At 43.5% G+C, this 24,561-nt stretch overlaps 1 protein-coding gene across 1 annotated transcript; it reads right to left on the bottom strand.

Annotated features, from left to right (window-relative positions):
• Positions 1-21: 21 nt before the first annotated feature.
• On the bottom strand, positions 22-23,740 carry IRAK1BP1 (interleukin 1 receptor associated kinase 1 binding protein 1). Its single transcript, XM_077812719.1, has 4 exons — positions 23,438-23,740; positions 14,532-14,597; positions 2,415-2,545; positions 22-1,345 (listed from the first exon to the last, which is right to left on the bottom strand). Exons 1-4 carry the CDS (start codon positions 23,738-23,740, stop codon positions 1,075-1,077), a joined length of 771 nt encoding a protein of 256 aa, XP_077668845.1. The 3' UTR covers positions 22-1,074.
• Between the last annotated feature and the right edge of the window lie 821 nt (positions 23,741-24,561).

Genomic DNA, 24,561 nt, shown 5'->3' with positions numbered 1-24,561 from the left:
TTTTTAAACTGGGACAAATGGAAAGCAGGGTAACACTGATTTGTAAATTATTTCATTAAAGAAATAAAATTGAACTCTATATGAAACATATGTTAATGGCTTATTTTGATATGTATGTTAATGGCTTATTTCAGTTCCATTACATATTCAGTGATGCATTATGTTGAGGTTACTAAAGTAAAACATTTTCTCTCTGTCTATATATATATAATTAGAATATTGTGAATTGAGGACAATGAATAATTTAGTTCTCGCTAGCTTGGGATGAAAGCTTTAAATATAGCTGCATTGTAACTAGCAGCACCAAACATTCTGCACATCAAATATTTTAGCTTTTTGTGCAAGCTAAATAGTCTAGCATGCAGTGTTTCTTCAAAAGTAATATATTCACACTAGTTGAAGGGCACTGATCTAGATGGAGGCCAACTGGGACTAAATGTTAACAAGTTCTTGTGGATATTTGCAGTAAGTAAATCTGTAATGTGAATATCTACTTTTTTGAAGGAGTGTACACTGAGCTACTTATCTTTGCTTAGTATGTTTAGACCAACTCTTAGGACACAAATTAGTATCTAAGGAACGTGGTATTTAATCAGTCTTTCTCCAGGTGTAAGAGAGAAAATAAATGTGCTGGAGGCCTTCTTACTTTAGCATACAAAAAAGCTGTATATATGAGCTTCCTACTGGTGTCCTACCCAACTCTACCCACTGTAAATAAGGGTGTAGAAAGGGGAGGAATACTAGTGATGGCATGAAGTATATATAAAGCCTTTGAGCCTTCCTCTCCTCTCATGGAAACTGCCAATTATTTCAGTGTAGCTTGGGGTGTCCACCTTCAATTTGTTTGAAGAACCATGATAAAACTATTTGTGTGTCTCCAGGTAGTTCTGAGAACAATCTGGTCTTATTTTTTTGAGGGGGAAGGGTCGGACAACTAATGTTATAACTAGTTTTTCCTGATCATTTATAGAGGAAGATGCAGGTCTGAAAAACTGAATAAATTTGTACTTTAAAGTACATACATTTATTCCACGATTTGTCAGAGACAAATAAGAAAAATCCTTTAACATGCGTCTAGATAAGCTTGTTTTTCCTCTTTTCTCTTCCCTTTATCTCAAAAATAGCAAATACTTTTGAAGAAGCATAAATAGTGGCACTTTGGATTCTCTGCTGCACAGTGAGTGTGTCTGAGGAGTTGGATGGGTGACTGTCTATTTGGCCTTCCCACTCTTTCATTTCCTCTTCTCTGATTAGCAGTGGTTTTCCCAGTGACTGGCCAAACAGTCGACAGACCTCTTGAGCTTTTTGACGTGTGTTCCCAACAGCAGCAAGACATACTTGACGCCTGGAAGGTAAAAAGCAAGGTAGGTTAACTGATCCAACTTTAGCACAGAAACTCCTGCCAAATCATTATTTTTTTGTGACTACATAGATGCAAGGCACTTCTACTTCCCCACTCATATGCTTGATGGTTAAAAATGGGGAGCATGTGGAGGAGGTAGCTTGTAAGGGAAAACTCCAGTGTGCTAACAAACTCATGGCTGGACATTTAGAATACATATTGCTCACAACCACACCTCTGTGGCAATTTCAACATTATTTTAAGCAGTGGATGACTGAGCTTGTTTCTTGGACATAGCCATGGCCATCTGCAGAGTGTGAACTTCAGAAGAGATGGAGAAGGGTTTTTTTGGTGGCATCAATGGGAAAAGCAGGCTTTTGAATGCTCTTTTAGTTCATCTCAATGTGAATTGAAAAACTAGGGGAAGAGGAACAGATAAATGTAGTTAATCTTCCCAGGCGCCTTCCTTCATCAACCACTGAATGTTTGTCTCATGTCCTTCATGGCAAATTAACTCTCCCTCTATGGCTGGGGTGCTGTGGGAGGATGTTTTGATGTTAGAAAGCTCTTCTTTCTCCTCAAAGTAACTGAAATGTAGTTTCTTTAGAAAGGTGTATTTCAAAGTTTGTTGTCAGCAGCTAAGAGGACAGCAGCAGCACTTGGGGAAGTGGATGGAGCCTGTTAAATGCTTGTACCTTCCTGGACAAATCCCAAACTAAAATTAATTTGCTTTCATTTAACCCCATTGAAAAACCAGATATGCTGACTGAGCATGTTAAGCAGATTGTTTTTCCTATTGAAATCATGGAAAAGCTTGTTACCTCCTGCCTTTATACAAGGACACTTCAGCCTCCATGAAAGATTAAGCTTTACTATTTGCAAGCTAAATGGAATTGGATTTATAAAAACTGTATAACCTTTTTAAAGTTTCTTGAATTTTCCTTTAAGTATAAGGCAGGAGTGGACAACAGGGAGACTATCATTGCTTCCCATTTTAAACTGTGTGGATTATGTATTATGTAAATGCTTCCTGAGGCTGTGCATTTCTGTGGAAAGGAGAGGGAGAACTTACCGAAGGGTGTCTATAGCCTCTGCTGTATGGTAGAAGTGTGGTGGACTGATGATAACAGAACTACCCAGTTTCTCAACGAGTAAGTTGCAAATGTTCTGCATTTTTCCAAAATCACTAAATGTAATGCAGACCTGTAAGTAAACGTAAGTGGATTAGAAAAGTGACTTTCCTTTCAGTGACTTAATTACAAGGGCAAATTGCAAACCTGATATGTAAGAACAACTGAGGGTATTAGTCCTATACCTCCACTACTACTTGCCTAGAAGATGCCTGTTAAATGATCATTGTTTTGCAGCAGAATGAAAATAATGGATTCAGAATATGCTCTTTGTGAGGAACTCTAGGATTTTTGGTATATTAGCAATTTGGAGAAAGAAAACGTGCCCTTAAGATTTCACAAGCCATGTGTCTCTAATTCTTACATTCTGAAGACAGCTTAGGCAAGTACAAATGCCAGTTACTACTTCATGAGTGATTATTCAGAAAACTAGGAAAATGGGGTGAAGAGGATATGCAGGAAGGAAAATTGCAGTGTAATTCTAGGTACTCTTACATGCACTTACAAGAAGACTAAACTTAATGTTTAGTGACTAGTATTTTAGTAATATTAAATTTTAAGGTTAAAATCCAAGAAATATAACTTTTATATAAATCTGTGTTCCCCTGCTCCTCCCATCCAAAAATAGTTACGGCTGAGAGTATATCTCAGTAATTTAAGGGTAAAAATAAAAATTACAGGAATGCTGTAATTATCCCAAAACCAAGCATTAAAACTCTGGGAATTTGAGTTACATTTAAAAAGTCAAAACATGTTAAGAAGTGCACAGTTAAGACACTAAAACAACCTTAGCAACCTTAAGATACCAAAACAACCCTGTAGTGATGTCATGCAAAAACTATATCATTATGATTCAAGCATTTTAGTGTTTAGGGCTCATGGTTAGATTTAACTGATTTTTAAAGACATGATTTTTTTTTTCATATTTCTTCCCCACTGTGTCATCACTACAGGATAAAACGTTCTGTCCTCAGAAGTAACTGATGTATACTCTTAACTCTGTTGTAACATAGCTTTTTGTCTGGGAATTTCCTTAGTCTTTTTTAAAACTATTAGTTTCACACAAACACTAAACAAGAAACACAAAGAGAATGGTACCATGCAATATATCTTATGATATGGTATGCACTATCAACCTTAAATAATTCACTTAAGGACAGATTTATTGGTACACCAAAACCATGCAGCTAAACAGGGTTTACAGCTACTTTACATTTGCACGACTCTGGGAAGCATCCAAAAGGCATACTGGTGAATGTGACTGTCAAGGTTCCTTCCCCACTTTGAACTCTAGGGTACAGATGTGGGGACCTGCATGAAGACCCCCTAAGCTTATTTTTACCAGCTTAGGTTAAAACTTCCCCCAAGGTACAAACTATTTTACCTTTTGTCCCTGGACTTTATTGCTGTCAACACCAAGTGTCTAACAAATATAACAGGGAGAGAGCCCACTTGGAAACGTCTTTCTCCCCAAAATCCCCCCAAACCCTACACTCCCTTTCCTGGGGAAGGCTTGATAAAAATCCTCACCAATTTGCATAGGTGAACACAGACCCAAACCCTTGGATCTTAAGAACAATGAAAAAGCAATCAGGTTCTTAAAAGAAGAATTTTAACTAAAGAAAAAGTAAAAGAATCACCTCTGTAAAATCAGGATGGTAAACACCTTACAGGGTAATCAGATCCAAAACATAGAGAATCCCTCTAGGCTAAACCTTAAGTTACAAAAAGACACAAAAACAGGAATATACATGCCATTCAGCACAACTTATTTTATCAGCCATTTAAACAAAACAGAATCTAACACATATCTAATCAGATTGCTTACTGATTTTTTACAGGAGTTCTGACCTGCATTCCTGCTCTGGTCCCAGCAAAAGCCAACACAGACAGAGAAAACCCTTTGTTCCCCCCCCCCTCCAGCTCTGAAAGTATCTTGTCTCCTCATTGGTCATTTTAGTCAGGTGCCAGCGAGGCTGTCTTAGCTTCTTAACCCTTTACAGGTGAAAGGGTTTTTCCTCTGGCCAGGAGGGATTTAAAGGTATTTACCCTTCCCTTTATATTTATGACAGTGACACTCAGTTTGCAAATTATTCATTTGTTTAGAGGGCTGTTACAACGAGAACTCTACTTATGTAAATAGGGTGGGCCCAGGACCAGTGTGAATTTTGATGTCTGTGTGCTTTGTGGGTTCCCCTTGTGCTCCTGCTATAGCACTAACTCAACGCACAGTGGAGCCTAAGGAGCTATCACTGGTGCCCAAGCTAATAAGCTGTCATGACTCTTTAAACACAATAACAGCTGGGCCAAGTGACCTGCCAGTAGGAACTTACTGCATCTGTCCAGTCTTCCTCTTACCACTGAGCCATTACAATTCACAGAATTGTTGCATGAAATAGAAAAAAAATTAATTGATGATTTCCTTTCTGCTAGAAGCATCTTCCACAATTCTGCTATACACATGGCTGCTCTTCTCCTCTCTGCAGCTTTCAGTGGCGATTCAAAGCTGCAGTGCAGCTCATGCTGGCCACGTGCCCTTTTCCCCCTTGCTGCCAGGTGAGTCATTCCAAAGCTGTGTGAAAAGCTCAGAGAAAAATATTTATAAGCATAACATCAACAGCCAATGCATTAACTGTGGACCAGGCCAACTCCCTGCATGATAAATATGCAAATAAAAGGCTTATCCTTGGCAGAAAGCCACCAAGGTGGGTAGAATTGTGGGAGGTGCTGCTAGCAGAAAGGAAATTATTTTAAGAAATTTTTCATTCTGCAGCCCAATATCTCCCACAATTTTGTTATACGTGGGAAGTCGTGAGTAGTGTACAGTAGTGGGGAGGGACAAGAAAGGGTAAATAGAAAAAGAGTTAAATAGACCTCCTCCCCCTTGAGGACTGACCAAAAGGCAAGACTGTTACTGGACCACTGCAAGGAGCACCTTTCAGCCAAAGGAGGCTTTTGCAGAGGACAGAATGTCCACTTTCTCATGTTTGACAATGCTATTAACCAATGACCAGGTGGCTGCTCCGCTCTATCTGTGGTAGAGGCACATGCTCATTCGGCCCACAAGGTTGCCGTGGATCTCGTGGAGTGTGCCTGGATAGCTTCTGAAAGAGAAGTGCCTGATCCTTTTTGTAAGTTTCAACAATGCACCATCTTACCCACCTAACAAGAGACAGCCTGGAGATTCTGAGCCTTTGACATTTTGCATGAAAGAAGGCAAACAGGGCCTGACCTTGTGGATTCTGTGCACTTGATATAGATTTACAGTGCTTTTCTGACATCTAAATTGTGCCCCAGCTTCTTGGGTGGGTGCTGTGGCTTTGAGCAGAAAGAAGGAAGGATAATCTTCTGCAAGCTATGGAAAGCAAACTTCATGCTGGGGAGAAACAACTGCAGTTCTCAGTACCCTCCTGTCTTCATGGAACACTCAGGGGTGCTTGCATAAATAGGACTGCCAGATTTGAACCTTGCCCAGCAGACATGATGGCAGCCAGAAAACAGATTTTGATGGAGAGACAAAATGCTGATATACAAGTCAGAGGCTTGAAAGGGTGAATGGCTAGGGCCCTCAACACCAGTGGTGGGACCCATTTAGGGAAGACTGGTCTGACTGCCAGTTTGACTGCTCTGACAAATCTGACTACCTTGGGATTCTGTGCCAAAGAACTTGAGGATCCTGTGAATAGAATACTACCAGTGGCAGATACCTGGCGCGCTATGGTGCTGGACTGAAGACCTTTATCCATACCTTCTTTGAAAGAGTCCAGGATAGCTGGAGTTCCAGATCTCTTGGATTAGCATTGCTTTCCTGGCACCAAATGCTGAACTTGATCCAGATGGAAGAATAAGCTTTTATCATGGAGACTCTCCTGGACTCATACAAAGTCCTAATCACTTTGGAAGATAGGCCTAGTACTGTTAGAACACTTTCCTTTCAATAACCAGGCTCTCAGCTGAAGATGGTCTGGGTGGAGGAAAGAGCCATGGTCAAGGATGTCCAGTCTGGGTGGCAGCTGTAATGGCGATTTGCAGTTTTAGATCTATCAAATCAGAGAACCAGGGCTTCCTTGGCCAATACACAATTATCACCATCTCCTTTACTTGTTTCTGCATTATCTTTTGAATTATTTTTCTTATGAGAGGGAAGGAATGCATATCACAAGCTTTCTTGGCCATCTGTATGACAGGACTCTGTTCCCATGGACTTGGGATTCCCTGATAAAGTATTTCAGCTGCTGGTCTTTTTGTAACTTGCAAATAGATCAACCAAGAGGAAACCAAGCATCTTTAAGATCAGATTGAAGACTTCCTGGTTCAGGCACTATTCTGCTGACTGTGCATTGGCTCAGCCAGTCTGCTTTCTGATTCAACTTCCCTTTTATGTGAATCACCTGTGAGGAGGGAGGTTCTTTTCTGCCCATTTTGTTATCTCCTATAGTATATTTGTAGTCTCTGATAGTTCAGAAGCCATTTTACACCCACTTGTGTAGGATAGAGATAAGATGAGAAAGTTACCTTGTGCAGTAACATAGGTTCTTCGAGATGTGCGTCCCTGTGGGTGATCCACTTTAGATGTTTGTGCGCCCCTGCGCTTGTAATTGGAGATTTATGGTAGCAGTTTCCAGTTGGGTCACACATGTGCGATCCCCATCTCGCACTGCTTCAGGTGGTTATCTGGTGCTGTGCAACCAACCCCTGCACCATGCCTTCTCTACTGCAGATCATTAGTGTGAAACTCCAAAGTAGAAGGGAGGAGAAAGGGTAGTGGAGCACCCACAGGGACACACATCTCGAAGAATCTACGTTACTGCACAAGGTGTGTAACTTTCTCTTCTTCGAGTGGTGTCCCTGTGGGTGCTCCAACTTAGGTGACTTCAGAGCAGTGCCCTCCGGTGGAAGGAGGGGACTTCGGAGTTGTAGCAGATGAAACTACAGTGTGTCCGAACAGGGCATCGGAGGATGCGTGCTGTTGTAAAGCATACAGCTAAGTAAATGTATGGGTTGCAGGTTGCAACCCTACAGATATCTGTGATGGGAACATTGTTAAGAAAGGCTATGGAGGCTGATAAGGCCCTGGCAGAATGCGTGTAATCCCTGTAGGCGGTTGTTGGTCATGCTGGAAATAACGCAGTTTTATGCAGTCCAATATCTATTTGGATAGCTGCTGTTTGGATATGGTGTTCCCTTTGGATCATTCAGTGATGGAGATGAACAGTTTTGGAGACTTATGAAAAGATTTTGTTCTTTCAATATAGAAGGCTATTGCCCTGCAGACATCCAAGGTGTGTAGTCTGGACTGTTGTCCAGCCTCATGTGGTTTGGGGAAAAATGTCACTAAGTGGATAGGTTGGTTGAGGTGAAAGGACGATACAACTTTAGGGAGAATCTTGGAGTGTAGCCTGAGGGATACTTTATCTTTGAAAAAGATTATGTAAGGTGGGTCAACGATGAGAGTTCCCAGTTCTCCCACCCATCTGGAGGATATAAAGGCCACTAGAGAAAGGTGTAGCAGGCAGCATGTTGCCATGGTCTCAAATGGAGGTCTGGTGAAGATGTGGAGGACTAGGTTGAGATCCCATGGTGGGTTAGGATTTCGAATTTCCGGGAAGATGTTGGAGAGGCCTTTGAAAAAGTGTTGAGTAAGTGGGTGTACAAAGGTAGAGAATCTATCTACTTTGTGGTGAAATGCCGTGATGGCAGATAGGTGTACTCTTATGGAACTCATGGAAAGGCCAGACTGTTTTAGTTCTAGCAAGTAGTCTAGTATTAGTGGTAATGGTGCTGAAATAGCTGCAGCCTGTTTATATTGGCACCGAATCTCTTCCATTTATGCATGTGCATGAGGCAGGTGGTTGTCCTACAATTGTTTAACAAAATGTTATGTACGTCTGTCATCCTGAGAGCCATGAAGTAACCACGCTTTGAGTTGGAGTCTTTGAGGATCTGGATGGAGGACGCATCCTGTGTCCTGAGATAGGAGCCAAGACTGAAGCGGGAGCGTGCGTGGTGGACACACAGCCATCTGTAGAAGATAAGGATACCACATTTGTCAAGACCATATGGGGGCTATTATGATCACTCTGGATCTGTCCTGTCTGATTTTGTGAACAACTTGCGCTAGGAGAGGGGTGGGAGGGAAGGTGTATAGGAGGGGAGTATTCCATTTGGTGAGGAAGGCATTGCTGAGAGAGTATGGACTGAGTCCTGCTCTGAAGCAAAACTGCAGGCATTTGGTGTTTTGAGTGGTTGCAAAGAGATCTATTGTTGGGAACCCGCAATTCCGAAAAATGTTTAGGAGCACACATGTATCCAGCTCCTACTCATGGTCCTGAGAGAAGTGCCTGCTCAGCCTATCTGGTGCGGTATTCTGACATCCAGGTGGGTACGATGCTGTAATATGCCATTGGCAGAGTTGCATGGGTTCCATGCATAGGGAGTGTGATCATGCTCCCCCTTGTCTGTTTATGTAAAACATACAAGCCAAGTTGTCTGTAAGGATCTGTACAGTCTTGTCTTTGATGATCGGTAAGAAGTAGGAGCAGGCATTTCGGACAGCTTGTAGTTCTAAAAGGTTTATATGAAGATAGGATTCCGCTGTGGACCACCGGCCCTGGATAGAGTGTGGGTTTAGATGCGCCCCCCAACCCAGAAGGGATGCATCTATGGTGATGGTAAGTGTTGGTGGATTCTGTGTGAAGGGCACTCCCCTCCAGATGTTTTATGGGTGTGTCCACTATAGAAGGGAGTCTTTTATTTTGTGCGGCACTGTGAGGGGCTTGTTTATATTGTTCCTGTGTGGAACATAGTTTGTCCAGAGCCAGGCTTGTAGACACTGCAAATGTAACCTCGCGTGTCTGATGATGAAGGTCACGACAGCCATGTGGCCTAGAAGTTGTAGGCAGGTTCTGGCACACACTTGTGGACTATTTCACGTCATGGAGATCAGGTTGGGTAAAGTCAGAAATCATTTTCTTGGTAGGGAGGCCATCGCTTCAGGAGAATTGAGGTATGCCCCAATAAACTCTGGTGGTTGTACTGGTGTCAGAGTGGATTTTTCAATGTTTATTTGAAGGCCTAACCTCGTAAATAGAGTTATCACCTGTTCGGTGGACTCTAACACTGCAACGTTGGTGCTTTCAGCAGACAGTCATCCAAGTACAGAAATATCACGATTCCTTTTCTGCAGAGATAAGGCAGCTACAACGGCTAGGACCTTTGAAAATATCCACGGGGCAGTGGATAGGCTGAAGGGTAGAACCTTGTCTTGGAAATGATCTTGCCCTATTGCAAAGCAGAGAAACCGCTGATGTGATGGATGGTTATATGAAAATACGCATCCTAGAGGTCGAGGGCTGAGAACCAGTCTCCCCTTTCTAGTGCTGGAATTATGGTGCCTAGTGTGACCATTTTGAATCATTGTGTTTTCAAATTTGTTGAGTCACCATAGGTTGAGGATGGGTTTCCACCCTCCTGTTTTTTCTGTGTGAGAAAGTAGTGTTAAAAGAATCCCCTCCCTCTGTATTCCGTTGATAAGGGTTCCACTGCTCCTAGATGTATGAGGTGGGTTACCCTCTTCTCACAGTAGATTTTTATGAGAGGGATCCCTGAAGAGGGACGGGGAGGTAAGGCGGGTACGGGGTTTGGAGGTAAAGCGGATGGAGTAACCAGTCTCATTAATTTCCAATACCCATCTGTCTGTTGTAACATTTTTCCAGATTGGTAGAATGGAAGCAAGCGATCTCCAAGGGTTTTGCAAGTTGTAGATAGCTCCAGTGTTGAAAGATACGGGGTTCTCAGGCCCTCAACCAAGGCTTCAAATTTGTAGTCTGGAGGTCCCTGTCCATCCTGGCTAATAGCCATTGATGGACCTATCCTCCATGAACTTACCTAGTTCTTTTTTGAACACTGTTATAGTATTGGCCTCCACAACATCTTCTGACAAGGAGTTCCACAGGTTAACTGCATTCTGTGAAAAAAATACTGCTTTTGTGTGTTTTAAAATCTGCTGCCTATTAATTTCATTTGGTGACCCTTAGGTCTTGAGTGATGAGAAGGAGTAAATAACACCCTTATTACTTTCTCCACACCAGTCATGGTTTTATAGACTTCTATCATATTCCCCCTTAGTCGCCTCTTTTCCAACCTGAAAAGTACCAGTCTTATTAATCTCTCCTCATATGGCAGTCATTCCATACTGCTAATTATTTTTGTTGCCCTTTTCTGGACCTTTTCCAATTCCAGTATATCTTTTTTGAGATGGGGTGACCACATCTGCATACAGTATTCAAGATGTGGGCATACCATGGATTTATATGAGGCAATATGATATTTTCTGTCTTCTTATCTATCCCTTTCTTAATGATTCCCAACATTCTGTTCGCTTTTTTCACTGCTGCTGCACATCGCGTGGATGTTTTCAGAGAACTATCCACAATGATTCCAAGATCTCTTTCTTGAGTGGTAACAGCTAATTTAGACCCCATCATTTTATATGTATAGTTGGGATTATGTTTTCCAATGTGCATTACTTTGCATTTATCAACATTGAATAGGTTACATACCACATTAGTAGTTTTATAATTTCATATTTGAGTTCCATCTGGTCCTGGTGACTTATTACTGTTTAATTTATCGATTTGTTCCAAAACCTCCTCTCTTGACACCTCAATCTGGGACAGTTCGTTACATCTGTCACCTAAAAAGAATGGCTCAGGTGTGGGAATCTCCCTCACATCCTCTGCAGTGAAGACAGATGCAAAGAATTCATTTAGCTTCTCCGTATCAGTCTTCTCTTGCTTAAGGACTTCTTTAGCACTTTGATCATCCAGAGGCCTCACTGATTGTATGGGCTAGTCTACACTGGCAACGTAAAAGGGCTGCTGCAGCAGCGCTTTAACGTGACTTGTGTGATCGCGGCAGAGCTCTGGGAGAGAGCTCTCCCGGCGCTCTAAAAAAACCACCTCCAACAGCACTGGTGCACTGTCAACACTGGCGCTTTACAGCACTGAAACTTACTGCACTCAGAGGGGTGTTTTTTCACACCCCGAGCAAGAAAGTTGCCGTGCTGTAAATTGCCAGTGTAGACAAGTCCTTAGATAGGCTTCCTGCTTCTGAAGCACTTAATAAATTTTTCGTTGTTATTTTTTTTGTCTTTTGCTAGTTGCTTTTCAAGTTGTTTTTTGGCCTGCCTAATTATTCTTGACTTGCCAGAGTGTGGGTGGCCTCCATTTCGCTGTGGGGTCCTTAGGAAAGAATTCCCCTTCAGCCAGAATAATCATATATCTTGTTAAGGATGCTATTGCAGTATCTACTTTTGGAACCTCAGTAATAGAACTTTTAGGCTTTTGGAGTTTGTAAAAATCTAAGGTCATATATGTTAATGGTCTTACCCCTACTGAATTTTTCACCTCTCTCTAATCATGCCTCCAAAAAAGAAGTGCAGGGGAATCAGAACCTTGAGGGAGGATTTTGAGGGGAGGTATTTACTTCGAGGCTTGAGCTCAGGAGCTTGCTGAGGTTGGATAAATATTGTGGACACAATCTTTTGCACATGGCCTCAAACTTTTTTGGGGGAAAATATTTTTGCTACATTTTCCCTGAGTCCTGCTCAGATGCAGTTAGGGATGGGAGCCTCGGGAGGGAGCGGTCAAGGGACAAGGAGTGGGGGCGGTTGGATGGGTCGGGAGTTCCGTGGGGCCTGTCAGGGGGCAGGGGTGTAGTTAGGGGACAGGGAGCGGGGGGGGGGGTTGGATGGGGAGTGGGGTCCCGGGGGGGGGTGGTTCTGGGCGGGGGGGTCCCAGGAGGGGATAGTCAGGGGACAAGGAGCAGGGGGGGTTGGATGGGTCAGGGGTTCTCAGGGGGGCAGTCAAGGGGCAAGAAGTGGGAGAGGGCGGGGGCCAGGCTGTTTGTGGAGGCACAGCTTTCCCTACCCGGCCTCCCATACTATTTCTCGGGCCAAAAAGTTTGCCCACCCCTGACCTAAACAGTAACTTTAAAGGATGTGAGTTTAGCAAACTGCTGCGGCGAACGCAGGGTATCAGGGAAGGAGGAGGGTTGGCCAGCACAAGCTGTGCTGCTGCTCTGAACCCTCTCAGGAAATGGCAGCGAGGAGAGCAGTCCCATGCTTAGCAGAACTGCGGGAGATGGTGAGTTGCAGAAAATGGTACAGAAAAACTGGCGATTGGTTGAGTTCTCTTTATCAATATGACTCTATTTTAGAATTAGTTCAGGTGTTGGCCCAATCAGAGAATATCAGGGTTGGAAGGGACCTCAGGAGGTCATCTAGTCCAATCCCCTGCTCAAAGCAGGACCAATTCCCAATTTTTGCCCCAATCCCTAAATAGCTCCCTTAAGGATTGAACTCACAACCCTGGGTTTAGCAGGCCAATGCTCAAACCACTGAGCTATCCATCCACTCTCCCCCTCTCCCCAGCTAAGTCTTGCTGTAGTCTATATAAAAACAGTTTGATACCTCATTAATAGCTTACCTTAATTTTTCAAATATAGCTCATCCACTAGACTTCAATTACTTCCAACTACAGGGGAAGTTTAAAGCATCTGCACTATTCAATTAAGATAATTCAGGACCAAGGCAAAATACTGACATATTTCTTAAAGGACCCAGTTTAATTTTAAATCCTAAAAACAAATAAGTGTATTTCTCAACATTCTTTCTGTACTCAGTGCTGTTAGTTTGAGGTGGATAAGTTATGTTCTTCATACAAACCAAAGAGGCTCTCTAAAGTGCAAAATGGAACTGTGCTTCAACTACGGAGTTGCAAGTAACTATCAGTGATGCAAACTTCCAGGCCCCCTCCACAAAACACATTATCAAGCTATTGGATAGTGGTCTAATTAGCATGCTGTATTGCAAAGATTCATAGACCAAAAAAGATGGTGTTTTTCCTTAGCTGGATTGACTCCCAGTACAGCACTTCCTGCTTGGTAAGGGCCTACTCATGCAAAGCTCTATTCACATGAATAGTCACCTTGGTGTCAACGGGATTACTCACATAAGAGAAAGTTATTCACCTTGTGCAGTAACGATGGTTCTTCAAGATGTGTGTCTCTCTACATGCTCCACTGTAGGTGTGTCTGCACCCTGTGCCTCTGATTGGAGATCTTTGGTAGCAGTGTCTGTTTGGTCCAGACATGCACTCTCCTCCCTCCCTCGTGCTCTGCCGCGAGGCTAATTAGCAATGTGCAGGTGAACCATCCTCAGTTCCTTCTCTACTGCAGAGCCCCTACTGAGAATTCTGAAGAAGACGGAGGGTGGGTTGGTTGTGGAGAACCATCGTTACACTTCACAAGGTGAGTAATTACTTCGAGTAGTGTCCCTATAGGTACTCCACTGTAGGTGACTCCCAAGCAGTATCCCCGATGGAGGGTTGGGACTTTGGAGTCAAATCCGTTATGGATTACAATACTGTGGAGCCAAAGAGGGCAACAAAAGTGGCGTCTCTAGTAATCAGATAGTGTTCTGCAAAAGTATGAGCAGACACACAGGTTGCTGCCCTGCAGATTTCCAGAATAGAAATGTCTTTAATTCAGGCGACCAAGGTGGAAACCGACCTCGTGGAATGTAAGATTCCAGGTGGAGGTACCAAATTACGAGCATGATAGCAGTAGCTAATACAGCTCGAGACCCAATTAGAGAGCCTCAGAGCTGATATCGCTGTGCCTTTTGAACTTTCTGCAATTGATAGGAAGAGCTTGGGAGATTTCCTAAAGGCCTTCATCCCATCCAAATAGAAGGCCAAGGCTCTCCTAACATCCAACGTATGTAATATAGCCTCCCCATTATGATGGGGTGAATGGGCTCCACTCTATAGCAAAGAATGAAGAAAATCTTGCTCTACCACCCCAGAACCTAGCTTACTTCTTGCAAAATTCTGTGGGTGCCTTTTTAATTTTACTACTTCATACTGGCTCTTTTAGGAAAGTCTCAGTGCTGTACTGTATGTAACTGTCCCTTCCTAGTTTTGAGGAGAAAAGACTAAACCTACAAACTCATTATGTCTAGGTGCATGGTTATTCCTCTTGCTATGATTAATACATACCTCTGCTTCCATTTGATAAGCATTTTCTACTCTACTAAAATCCTTTGTCACAGTCACATTTTCTTCCTGAAACAAAGTACAAGAGTATAATTTTTAACCACAGCAATTAAGAATTTGTGTTCATATGCCACATGGTATTCTAACTTTCCGTATTGGCATGTTAATGGTAGCTCAGAAACACACATGTGAAATTTGCTACACCACTCCCTTCAGTTAGAATCCAGATAGAAGTTAAAGATTGCAAGTTTCTTTTGAAAAGTAATAATAAGTCTAGTCTTTTGGACAACAATTCTTTCTTTAATAAGAGTCTAATCCTTTAATAAGTGGCAATTAGTCAAAGCTCTGTATCACTACATAACACTCCATCTGACTTACAAAACAATGAGTTTAAAATTTAAAGAGAACTAGTGTGTGAAAAGTGCTTTCCAAACCCCTATTCTAGATTTCAAAAGCAGCAGCTTGTAGTGAATAGGTGACTTAAATAAGGATTGAGCAATGTTTTTTTTGCTGTTTGGAGTAACCCTTTCAACAGTCTTTGCCCCAACAGCAGCTGTATTATTCACAGTGATGATCACACAAAGCACTAGGAATAGTTGCATGAGAAACACTATATAAATAAAATACATGGAGATTCTAGTTACACTTGAACATTGCAGTGGTTTGCTGCTTGTCTCGTATCAGATCCACTCCTTCATTCTAATTATTCAGCTTCACCATTTAAAAGGGAAAAAACTCAGGATGCTTCAGAGAAAATGGTTGTTAGAAAAGAGAAGGATATTCTATCTTTTTAAAAATACATAATTTACATAGATTTCCATAGTGATTGCTTGAAAACCCATGCCCGCATTTTTCTTTTTGAGATCACAAACTTCCATTCAGCATCTCTTCTTCCGCTTTCCCTGCCCCCACTTCTTTCTGAATTGACACAATACAATCACTCCTTTACAAAATAACTGCATCACAATAAAAAGTTTAATTTATAACAAATCAAGAATTGTAAAAGAATTTAAATCTTTCTAAAACTCTCAAGTGTGGATGGCTCAGGGATTTGGTAATGGAGAAAGCAGATTTTCCATTTAAACTGTACTGAATTCCACCTTGAGTGGAAAAGAGCAGCATTCCTCTCCACTGTTTATCTACTTCCCTTACTCATTCAAAAAAGAAGTTTGTGTCAATGTATTCCTTGAGTCAGGCACACATAAGGTAGCACGCACCCATTTATGGCACTATGTACTGACAAGCATTTCAAGTTACCAGTTTGAGTCAGCTCCATAAATTACCATCGTGCGATGGCTTAAAAGTAGGCTCGGCAGAATTCTTTTTTTATATATATAATTGAGAATATCAAAATATTTATTTTAAAGCATTTTTATCAGTTTAAATTTTCAGTTACACAAAATTATGTGTGGAATTGTCAATTATTTAATGACAGACGTTGAGATTCAACAAGTTAAAGTTTTAGAACTGTTAAAACACAAATTGTGACAATCTACAAAGTAACTATCCTGAAACTAAACTCTAAGTTCTCAAGCAGCATTTTTCTTACCCTGCCTATTTGTAAGTTTTATTATCATCAACTGAAATATTTTTTCATTGTTTTGTATGTATATGGTGAAATTGGCGTTTCATGACATTTATCGATAACCAGCTTTCCTATAAAAAATGAGTTTGGAAATCTCAGTACAATTCCCAATAGACAACTCTCCATTGCAGTTAACTTTTTGGCAGTCTCTTCAGTTAAGGCCAAGGGATGATTTGGCCACAGTGACCAAATTGTACTTCTCAGACAGAAACATTCTTGCCAGAACAGGGTTGAGGTACATTAAGAGTGTGGCTGCCTGTGGGGTGGATAGAGAACTTGAGTCAACCCAACTCTAAAAATTTATTTGTTTTATAAAATAAATTCAAGGTTTTTTTTTCAAAACAAATCCTACAATATTTTTAATTTCAGTCGGCAAATGTAATAGATTTATTTGGACCTTCATAGGAAACCCTTTTTCACTCTTCTCCCAACCTCCCTCAAACATTACATAGAAATAACCGGTTTCAGAGTAACAGCCGTGTTAGTCTGTATTCTCAAAAAGAAAGGGAGTACTTGTGGCACCTTAGAGACTACCCAATTTATATGAGCATAAGCTTTCGTGAGCTACAGCTCAGTTCATCGGATGCATACTGTGGAAAATACAGAAGATGTTTATATACATACAAACCATGAAAAAATGGGTGTTTACCACTACAAAAGGTTTTCTCTCCCCCTACCCCACTCTCCTACTGGTAATAGCTTATCTAAAGTGATCACTCTCCTTACAATGTGTATGATAATCAAAGTGGGTCATTTCCAGCACAAATTCAGGGTTTAACAAGAATGTCTGAGGAACGGGGCGGGGGGGGGTTCAGGTTGGGGGGCTGTCTGTAGGATCTACAACCTATCCTGAAGGATGACCCAACACCCTCACAAATCTTGGGAGACAGGCCAGCCCTTGCCTACAGACAGCCCCCCAACCTGAAGTGAATACTCACCAGCAACCACATACCACACAACAGAACCACTAACCCAGGAACCTATCCTTGCAACAAAGCCCGTTGCCAACTGTGCCCACATATCTATTCAGGGGACACCATCATACGGCCTAATCACATCAGCCACACTATCAGAGGCTCGTTCACCTGCACATCTACCAATGTGATATATGCCATCATGTGCCAGCAATGCCCCTCTGCCATGTACACTGGTCAAACTGGACAGTGTCTACATAAAAGAATAAATGGACACAAATCAGATGTCAAGAATTATAACATTCATAAACCAGTCGGAGAACACTTCAGTCTCTCTGTTCACGCGATTACAGACACGAAAGTTGCGATATTACAACAGAAAAACTTCAAAACCAGACTCCAGCGAGAGACTGTTGAATTGGAATTCATTTGCAAATTGGATACAATTAATTTACGCTTGAATAGAGACTGGGAGTGGCTAAGTCATATGCAAGGTAATGTATTTCCCCTTGTTTATTCCTTTCCCCCCCACTGTTCCTCAGAGGTTCTTGTTAAACCCTGGATTTGCGCTAGAAATGGCCCACCTTGATTATCATACACATTGTAAGGAGAGTAATCACTTTAGATAAGCTATTACCAGCAGGAGAGTGGGGTGGGGGGAGAGAAAACCTTTTGTAGTGGTAAACACCCATTTTTTCATGGTTTGTATGTATATAAACATCTTCTGTATTTTCCACAGTATGCATCCGATGAAGTGAGCTGTAGCTCACGAAAGCTTATGCTCAAACAAATTGATTAGTCTCTAAGGTGCCACAAGTACTCCTTTTCTTTTATAGAAATAACCATGCTGACATGACTAATAATGAACAGCTGGCTTGGTAATCTGAATATGGAGAAGGAAAATGTCCCCCAACCCCATTCAAAATACTTTAAGCCTGTCCTTTCTCCTCACAGATTGAAGTACAATTGTCTTATTTGATACTTTATATGTGCTGCACATGTATTTAAGGACACTGCCATCTTGTGGTTTTGGGTCCTACTACAACATAAATGGTGGTAAGACATTTTGTGTGCAGTATCTCTTTTGGTAATATTCCACAGGAAGTTAATTTTTATTCCATCACCCTCCAGATTTGAAATTAACAGTTTTCAGCAATAATCAATTCCATATGAAGATTAGTGGAAGAAATGTCTGCTCAATTATATTATTATTAACTTTTACAATAATCTTCCCATGGAGATTTTTTGCTCCTGTTTATGATAATCTTTCTTGACAGAAAGGAAGGTGAGGGAAGGATGGATGTTAGTGGAATTCTTAATTAAAATTATGACTGACTAGCTGAAAAGGAAAAGGTTTTTTGGTTTATTTTTAACTGCTTTTACGTCTGCTGTAAATTTTTTTTCTTCTTGAGGAGCTATCAATTCAATCACACTAGCCCCATAAAAAATTAGTTTTAGCAATACTTTAAGATGAGCTTTACATTTGATGCCATGTTCTTAGAACTTGTGCAACAGTCTGTTCCATTTTCTAAGTTTCAGTGGGCAAGAAATGGTTCACGGTAGGATAATTTTCCAGTTTAGAATTAATAATTAACATGTCTTGCATGTGATCTGTTATCTCATCCACTCCATCAGTCTATAAATCTATTCTCAAAAGAACCACACATGTAATTTGCTCACCCAATGTATTTTTGTGGTGTTACTGAAATAAAACACCACTGTTCCAGAAAAAGGTCATTTTTTTTTGTTTGTTTTGCAATAGCACATAGGAATCTCAGTCATGGAAGAGAATCCCATTGTGTTAGACCAGGGGTCGGCAATATTCAGCACGCAGCCCAACAGGATAATCCACTGGCGGGCCGTGAGACATTTTGTTTACATTGATCATCCCCAGGCACGCGCCCCCCACAGCTCCCAGTGGCTACAGTTCGCTGTTCCCAGCCAATGGAAGCTGCGGGAAGTGGTGGGCCGCAGGGACATGCTGGCAGCTGCTTCCCGCAGCTCCCATTGGCTGGGAACAGAGAACCGCAGCCACTGGGAGCTGCAGCGGGGCTGTGCCTATGGATGGTCAATGTAAATAAAATGTCTCGCAGCCCACCAGCGGACTACCCTGATGCCACTTGCCCAAGGTTGCCAACCCCTGTACTAGACACTGTATAAACAAAATGAAAAGATTGTTCCTGTCCTAAAGAGCTATAAGTCCAAGGCTTACATGGTGGTGCTATGTCCTTCTCTGCTTTTCCATTTTCCCCTACTCTCAAAGCATGAAAATCCTACAAAATATGCTACCACCATAAGCCTGTTTTCAGAGTAGCAGCCGTGTTAGTCTGTATCTGCAAAAAACAACAGGAGTACTTGTGGCACCTTGGAGACTAACAAATTTATTAGAGCATAAGCTTTCGTAGGCTACAGCCCACTTCACTGGATAATTAGAATGGAACATACAGTAAGTAAGCCTATGTTGTTTATACATTTCTTCTTTACACAATTTCTTTAAATTTATTTCAGACTGGTTTTCCCGAGATATATAGCTAAGCTTGGTCCAGGTCAGATTTCATTTTGTAAAAAATTTTGCAGGCGTCATTGGTGTTTGCAACACCTCCTATTTGAGTAGTATTTTACTTTAATTTGCATCCATCTTCCATGTCATTCATGGAGGTGTTCTAGCACTTTGTGTCGTCCTATTTTGAATTACCATAGTGGCAAGGCTGGAAGTCAGTTATTCACAACTTGGTCACCACAAGCTAGGCTTCCATGAGTCATTTTTTCGTGGTCTTCCCACATTTTTTAAAAGAACTATTTAGTTGTACCTAGCAATAAAATATGAGATGGTTGGACAATTTACTATGGTGGTTATTTTTGGTGTAGGAATGAAACCAGGAGTCAAGGGCTTCCCCATAATAAAGAACCTGTGGACGAAAAAACCAAACCACACCAGGCGTTCATCCACTGGATTTTGAGACTTCAGCAGATTTCATAATGGTGTAGTTGCCGAAAACACTATAAGCCCTTAAATAAAATTGTTTGCTTTCAGATTATTCTTTTGGAGCTAAAGCTGCAGCCACCTCCCAAATAATGTATAAGACACTGCTTTGCAATTGGATTTGTGAAAATGTGACTTCAAAGCTTCCTCATGGCCCAGCCCCGTACTTACTCAAAAATGCCATCCATATTTGAAGAAAAGCCCACTAGTGTGGCTGTAACCTCTTGAAGCAGCTTACCTGGATTAATAATTAACCCACAAAAGTTTGGAGGTAAAAGGCATTTTCAATAGAAAAATTTCTTGGTAAGGAACATAAATTTCAGTCTCTAAGGTGCCACAAGTACTTCTTTTCTTTTGACAGACGTAACTCACTGAATATTTTTGGGTAAGACTATTCATTCTGTGTAAGCAGTGTATAGAGAGGGTCAATGCGGGGAGATTCCCCAGATGGATTTTAATATAAGTAGCCACACCATAGCAAGAGAAACAGAACTATGAACAAACTGGAGTCCTGTCTGTATGAATCATGTGCCAGCTGCATATATCTTAATAGGATTAGAAATATCTAGCTGGAGTGAATAAGTGTGAAGCATTTTTTTTTCCCAGATGTGAGCACTATATTCACACACAGAAGCCACAGGCGGCTGAATGCTGGAAACCTACAATCTTCTACTTATCCATATAAGTACTGAATAGCACAGGCAGCAGCACAAGCTTCCTCTGTCACCATCTGCCTCATCCCTAATTTGAAGAGTCAGCTTCTAGGGGCAGAAAGACAATTCCCCTTCCATTCATTTTCAGTCTTTGGCTTCTCAGATGAGAATAGCAACAAGTTGTGATTATGACATGGATCTCTCACCACTAGAAAATTGACTGATAACCAACTTAATATACATAAGTCACAGAACAGCTATAAGATGCCACCCACCTGGGCTAGATTCCTTCCAGCAATCTAGGGGTAAAGTGAGTTCTTCTTTGGGGAATGTATATAAGTGATTTAGTGGCAGTGTCTCATGTTTTGCTTCCTGCTATATTTTGCTAACATAAATATCAATGAGAAAAGTACCAGATTAATGTGTCCTAGCCTGTGGTGGAAGATCCCTGGTCTGTCTGCACTAGAGAGGTACAACTCCCACAACCAGTTCACTTTCCCTGTAGAGAAAGCACAATCATTGTCATCATTCCTCTGTAAAATTTTAATCACAGCGCTACCTCTTCTCTGAAAGAATTTAGAGGTATAACTCCCTGTTTTAGCCCATTTGTTTTGTGAGTGGGTCAGAACTATAGGCAGGGTTTTGGGAAGAAGAGAGAAGGGAGAGCCATGCTGTGTTGCTGCAAGGGAACAAATGAGTGCTGCAGACTGGACAGGGGCCAGCAAGCTAAGTGTTAGTGCCACTCTTAACATATTAGCAACAGAGTGTGTAGCTAACACAATGCAGCAGAATATCTATTAGTGCACAATGAGAATGAGGTGAATGTAAAGGAAGGCTGCATAATCCTCCTACTCAGCAAAGAAAGCAGCAACTACTTCACAGGAGAGAAAGAAAAGCACAGATATTAAGACAGGATTGGCTTAGATAGAGATCCTTAAGGCAGCCTTGCAAAATATTACCCACACCATGAAAATGAGTGTGGGCAAGTAAAACTTTGACATGGATGTGCGCATTTTCATAAGTTTGTGACCTGCATTTAAAGGCAAATTTCCTTCTAAATCTTCCACAAAGCAGTGCCTACTGTGCAAAGAAGCTCCTTCACAGGAGATTTCTAAGTCCTAGCCAGAAAAAAGGAGGTATAAATTAAAGAGCTGTCAAAATTACCCTTCATATCTATAACCCCCTATATACACACTTCCAGTTTGTGGTAAGTTTGTGTCTTTGATTTTGAAATAAAATGCCAAAAATAAAAAGCTTTGAAGAAATGAATAAGAATTAAAAATAAAATGTTTTAAATGCAGCAAAGTGCTGGCTTAGTTTTTGTTTGAGAATTTAAGAAGACATGTCTCACCCAACTCTCCACACATCAACAATGCCAGTGAAATGTCCTACAGTGGAACAAACAGTGCTGCACCTCATGGGGCTCTTAGAACATTTTGTTACATCTAACTGTAATGAACAATGGGACAATAAAATCAGTGATCCCTGGTTGGATTGAATATAGACAAATCTCTGACTTATAGCTCAGTTTTGGCATTTAATGCATGTGTAGGTCTCCTCCAGGTCAGTAACACATACTCCAATCACTGCACTTTTTTGCAATCCCTCACCAACTCTGCTTGTTGTCATTGCTGTTTTTGTAAAGAGTTTATTAAAGGAACATGAAGTCAATGGAAAGATCATACAACCACTGATATCAACTGGGTGCCCCAGGGGAAGTGAACAGGTGGTGGGGTATAGAGCTCAGCACTCCGAGGGAGGGGAGGGTGTTGGGGTTTAGGTAGTGTTGCCCAGCTTCCAGTTTTCAACTGGAATGCCTGGTCAAAACGGGACCCTGGCGGCTCCGTTCAGCACTGCTGACCGATCTACTAAAAGTCCAGTCAGTGGCACAGCGAGGCTAAGGTCGGCTTCCTGCCTGCCCTGGCTCCGCACGGCTCCTAGACACAGGGGTGGCCACTGGGGCTCCATGCACTGGCCCCACAGCTCCCATTGACTGGGGGCAGTGTCTGCGGACAGCACACAGAGCGCCCTTGCCCCTCCGCCTAAGAGCTGGGCATGCTGTCCGCTTCCAGGAGTCGCCTGAGATAAGTGCTGCCCAGACAGACTCCCATTCCCCACCCACTGCCCCAGCCCTGAACCCCCCCAAATCCCTCATCCCGAGCCCCACCCAAGAGCCCATACCCTGAGCCAGAGCCACACCCACACCCCAACACCTCCTCCTGCACTCCAAACCCCTCAGCCCCAGCCCGGAGCCCCATCTCGCACCCTGAACTCCTCTTCCCCCGGCCCGCCCCAGAGCCCGCACCACCCGCCACAGCCCTCACCCCCTCCAGGAGCCCCACCCCATGCCCCAGCCAGGTGAAGGTGAATGAGGCTGGGGGAAGAGCGAGTGACAGAGGAAGGGGGGACGGAGTGAGCGGGAGGCGGGGCCTCGGAGAAGGGCAGGACAAAGGTAATGGGTTTTGTGCGATTACTAAATTGGCAACCGTAGGTGCTGGCATGGGCGCTCAGTGGGGTTTAGGGCTTGGGGTGGAGGAGGATTAGAGCTGAACTCTCTCGGATGGGGGTTGAGGCTTAGAGGGCGGGACCAGTGGCGGGTTTAAGGCTGGAGACTCCGGAGGGGGGAGGAATGACGGTGGGGTTTAGGGCGGGGCACTCCGAGGGGCTGAGATTTAAGGTTTGGGGCTGGAAGTGGGGAGCGCGGCTGGGAGGGGGTTGGAGTTTACAGCTCGGGGCTCCCGTAGGAGGCGGGGGTGCCGCCGACCCGCTCTCACCTGCACCCCGCGCTGCCGAGCGCTCTGCGCGATGTACTCCAGCCGCCGGCTCACGCTGCTCCGCGCCTCCCCGGCCTCCCCCTTCCTGCTCCCCAGCCGGATGGAGACCCGCGCCCGGTCCGGGGCCGCACGCAGCTCTGCGCTGCCGCTCACATGAACCTCCCGCCCTGGCGGCACTGGGGTACTGCGACCGCCGGGGAGCCCCGGCACCGGCTCGCTCTCCCGCCCGCGGCGCCCGAGCGGCGGGGCTAAAAGCTCCGCGAACACCCGCGCGGGAGATAGCGGCAGCGCGGCCAGCGACATTCCGCAGACCCGTTACGGCACCATGGCAACCAACGCCACGGTGGCCGAAAGGCCCCCTCCCGCCCAGGGCATGCTGGGAAGGATCATATGTCCGTTACTGGGGCGGAACTCACTGCCCTAGATCGAGGCGGAAGCTTCTCAGGGAGTCTCCCGGGCGCGCTCCGCCATGATAGTTCGGGCGGCTCCGCCAGGAGACACCTCCTGCCACCGACTCGGAAGTTCCTCCGCGGGGTGGAGCTCCGCCATCACACGGACCGAGGCGCTTGTGGCCCGCTCCGGAGCAGGGTCCGAGCCGCAGCCTCGCCCAGGCCTGTGGTCTCGCCGCAGGCCTCTCCCACCGGATGACAGGCCCGCGGGTGTTCGCAGCCGTCCCGCTCCCGGCCACGGTGCCGCTCCACCGCCAAGCGCCCCGGCCACCAGGCGAAAGCTGCCTCTGCCTCAACACCCCCGCACGCAGAGTACCCGGAGGCTCCGCTAGGAGCCGGGATTTGCCCGGCCCCAAGGAGCCGAACAGGGATGGGGCTAGTCGGGATTCATTCCGCGCCCTCCGGCCCCAACTTCCCTGCCCTTGGAATACAGGGTGACTAGATTTTTTTTCTCGTAAGTTCTGAAACAGAAAACTCATGGGGAGGTTAGTTCTCAGCTTCTAGCTCACACCTATGAATGGCCCTTGAAGTGTCAAATCAATTGCCTAGCCTGTCCTTATGGCTTTTCCACTGAGAAGTGGAGGGGTTGCAGGCCTCAGGAAGGAGAGTGCCTATACCAGCCCCCTTTTACAGATTCAGAAGGTTTGGATAGTTTGCATAAGCTCTCAGTAGATG

The sequence above is a fragment of the Eretmochelys imbricata genome, chromosome 3, assembly GCF_965152235.1.
Source record: "Eretmochelys imbricata isolate rEreImb1 chromosome 3, rEreImb1.hap1, whole genome shotgun sequence".
Taxonomy (NCBI): Eukaryota; Metazoa; Chordata; order Testudines; family Cheloniidae; genus Eretmochelys; species Eretmochelys imbricata.
Note: the sequence above shows the minus strand (reverse complement) of the source record. Positions and strands in the feature narration are given on the sequence as shown.